Source organism: Malurus melanocephalus, unplaced genomic scaffold, assembly GCF_030028575.1.
Source record: "Malurus melanocephalus ecotype Western Australia unplaced genomic scaffold, MMel_1.1 scaffold_548, whole genome shotgun sequence".
Classification (NCBI taxonomy): domain Eukaryota; kingdom Metazoa; phylum Chordata; class Aves; order Passeriformes; family Maluridae; genus Malurus; species Malurus melanocephalus.
Genome location: NW_026623780.1, coordinates 145,502 through 146,950, shown reverse-complemented (window position 1 = coordinate 146,950; position 1,449 = coordinate 145,502). Strand labels below are relative to the sequence as shown.

Below are 1,449 nucleotides of genomic sequence, written 5' to 3'. Positions count from 1 at the left end.
GCCCAGCCACATCCCAAACGCTGTAAGGTGCAATCCCAAGGGGATAAACCTCTGCACACATTGAGGCAATATCCCGATATTGCAGGTGGTGCCAGGTGACCCCTGCAGCCCCTGACCTGGGAGGAGCCGGGGGTGCCCAGCAGTTGGCTGTTGACCAGCATGTGCTCGGGGCAGGCGGGCTGGGAGAAGCTGAAGCCCTGCACCAGCTGGTCGATGCTTCCCGCACCGCTCTCCCACGGCATCCCGCCCGTGCCGGGCTCCGGCTGCGACGTGGAATAGCTTGCCTTGTCCTCACTGCAAGGCAACGGGGGACACGAGGGTTAGGAGTGCTGGGGAGAGCCCAGTGCGGGAACTGCATGCGGGTTTTTGCAGGATTTGGGACAGAATCCCAGGGTTTCTCCCGGCCACCTCCTGGAGAAAGCGCCAGGAAAGCCATGAGGCGTGCAAGGAGTTGCAAAGCCGTGTGCAGGGAGGCAGAGGCTCACCCCAGTGCTCCCTTCACCGGTGAGAAGTCTGTATCGGATCGGATGTGCTTGGAGAAGCCTCCAGGGGAGTCAGCGACCCCCCCCGAGGAGAGCCGAGCCCGCTTGACATCTGCAAAGGGACAGGACACGCGATAATCCCAAATCCAGGAGCAGCAGCGCTCTCCCCCGCGGCCCCTTACCCTTTTTGAGGGGTCTGCTGTACCACCGGTCCTTCTGGATGTCGGGGATGGTGATCCTCGCCGTCGGGCTCTCGGTGAGGATCTTGTGCAGCAGTGCTGGGGGAGACGAGGGGGTGGAACACAATCTGGTGTGTGTGTACAAGTGTATATATRTGTGTGTATGTATATATTTGTGTGTATGTAYATATTTGTGTGTCTGTATATATGTGTGGGTATTTAGGGAGCTGCTGGTGCTTACCCAAGGGAGCTGAGTCGATCTTCTTCCAGGGTGGGAGGTAGGTTTTCCTCTCTTTCCAGTCGCTGTACTCCTGGCAGCTGTCGCTGGGCTGGTCCCAGGGCAGCTCTGCAGGGACACCCCGCCACTGTCACCCRCAGTGCCACCACCCCCGGGCACACACGTGGCAGTGTGGGGACCTGGTGTGCCAGGAGACCCTGCCCTGCCACGGATCCCACACCTCCCTGTGCACCCCACACCTCCCTGTGCATCCCACACCTCCCTGTGCACCCCACATCTCCCCACGTACCCCACATTTTTCACACACACTCCACACCTCTGTATGCATCCCAAACATCTCCTATGCATCCCATACCTCCCGTGTGCATCTCACACACCCCCCTTACACACCACATATTCCAAAACTCCCCTCCATGCATTTCACATCCCTTATGGATCCCACACGTTCCACCCCTGTTTCACACATCCCTCCCCCTGTGCACTCCGTACATCCTTCCCCTCTCACATGAGCTCCCTCCCCATCCCATACATCCCTCGGTGCACTCCACAC

General features: G+C 59.5%; 1 protein-coding gene across 1 annotated transcript in view; it reads right to left on the bottom strand.

The window, feature by feature from the left end:
* The window catches only part of CHEK1 (checkpoint kinase 1), a 9,064-nt gene that overhangs the window by 3,888 nt on the left and 3,727 nt on the right, over positions 1-1,449 (bottom strand). Inside the window, exons 6-9 of the mRNA XM_057382083.1 lie at positions 903-1,007; positions 665-760; positions 486-594; positions 117-294 (exon numbers count right to left, since the gene is read on the bottom strand). Of these exons, the coding sequence (XP_057238066.1) occupies positions 117-294; positions 486-594; positions 665-760; positions 903-1,007 (488 nt within the window). The remainder of the gene's footprint in view (positions 1-116; positions 295-485; positions 595-664; positions 761-902; positions 1,008-1,449) is intronic.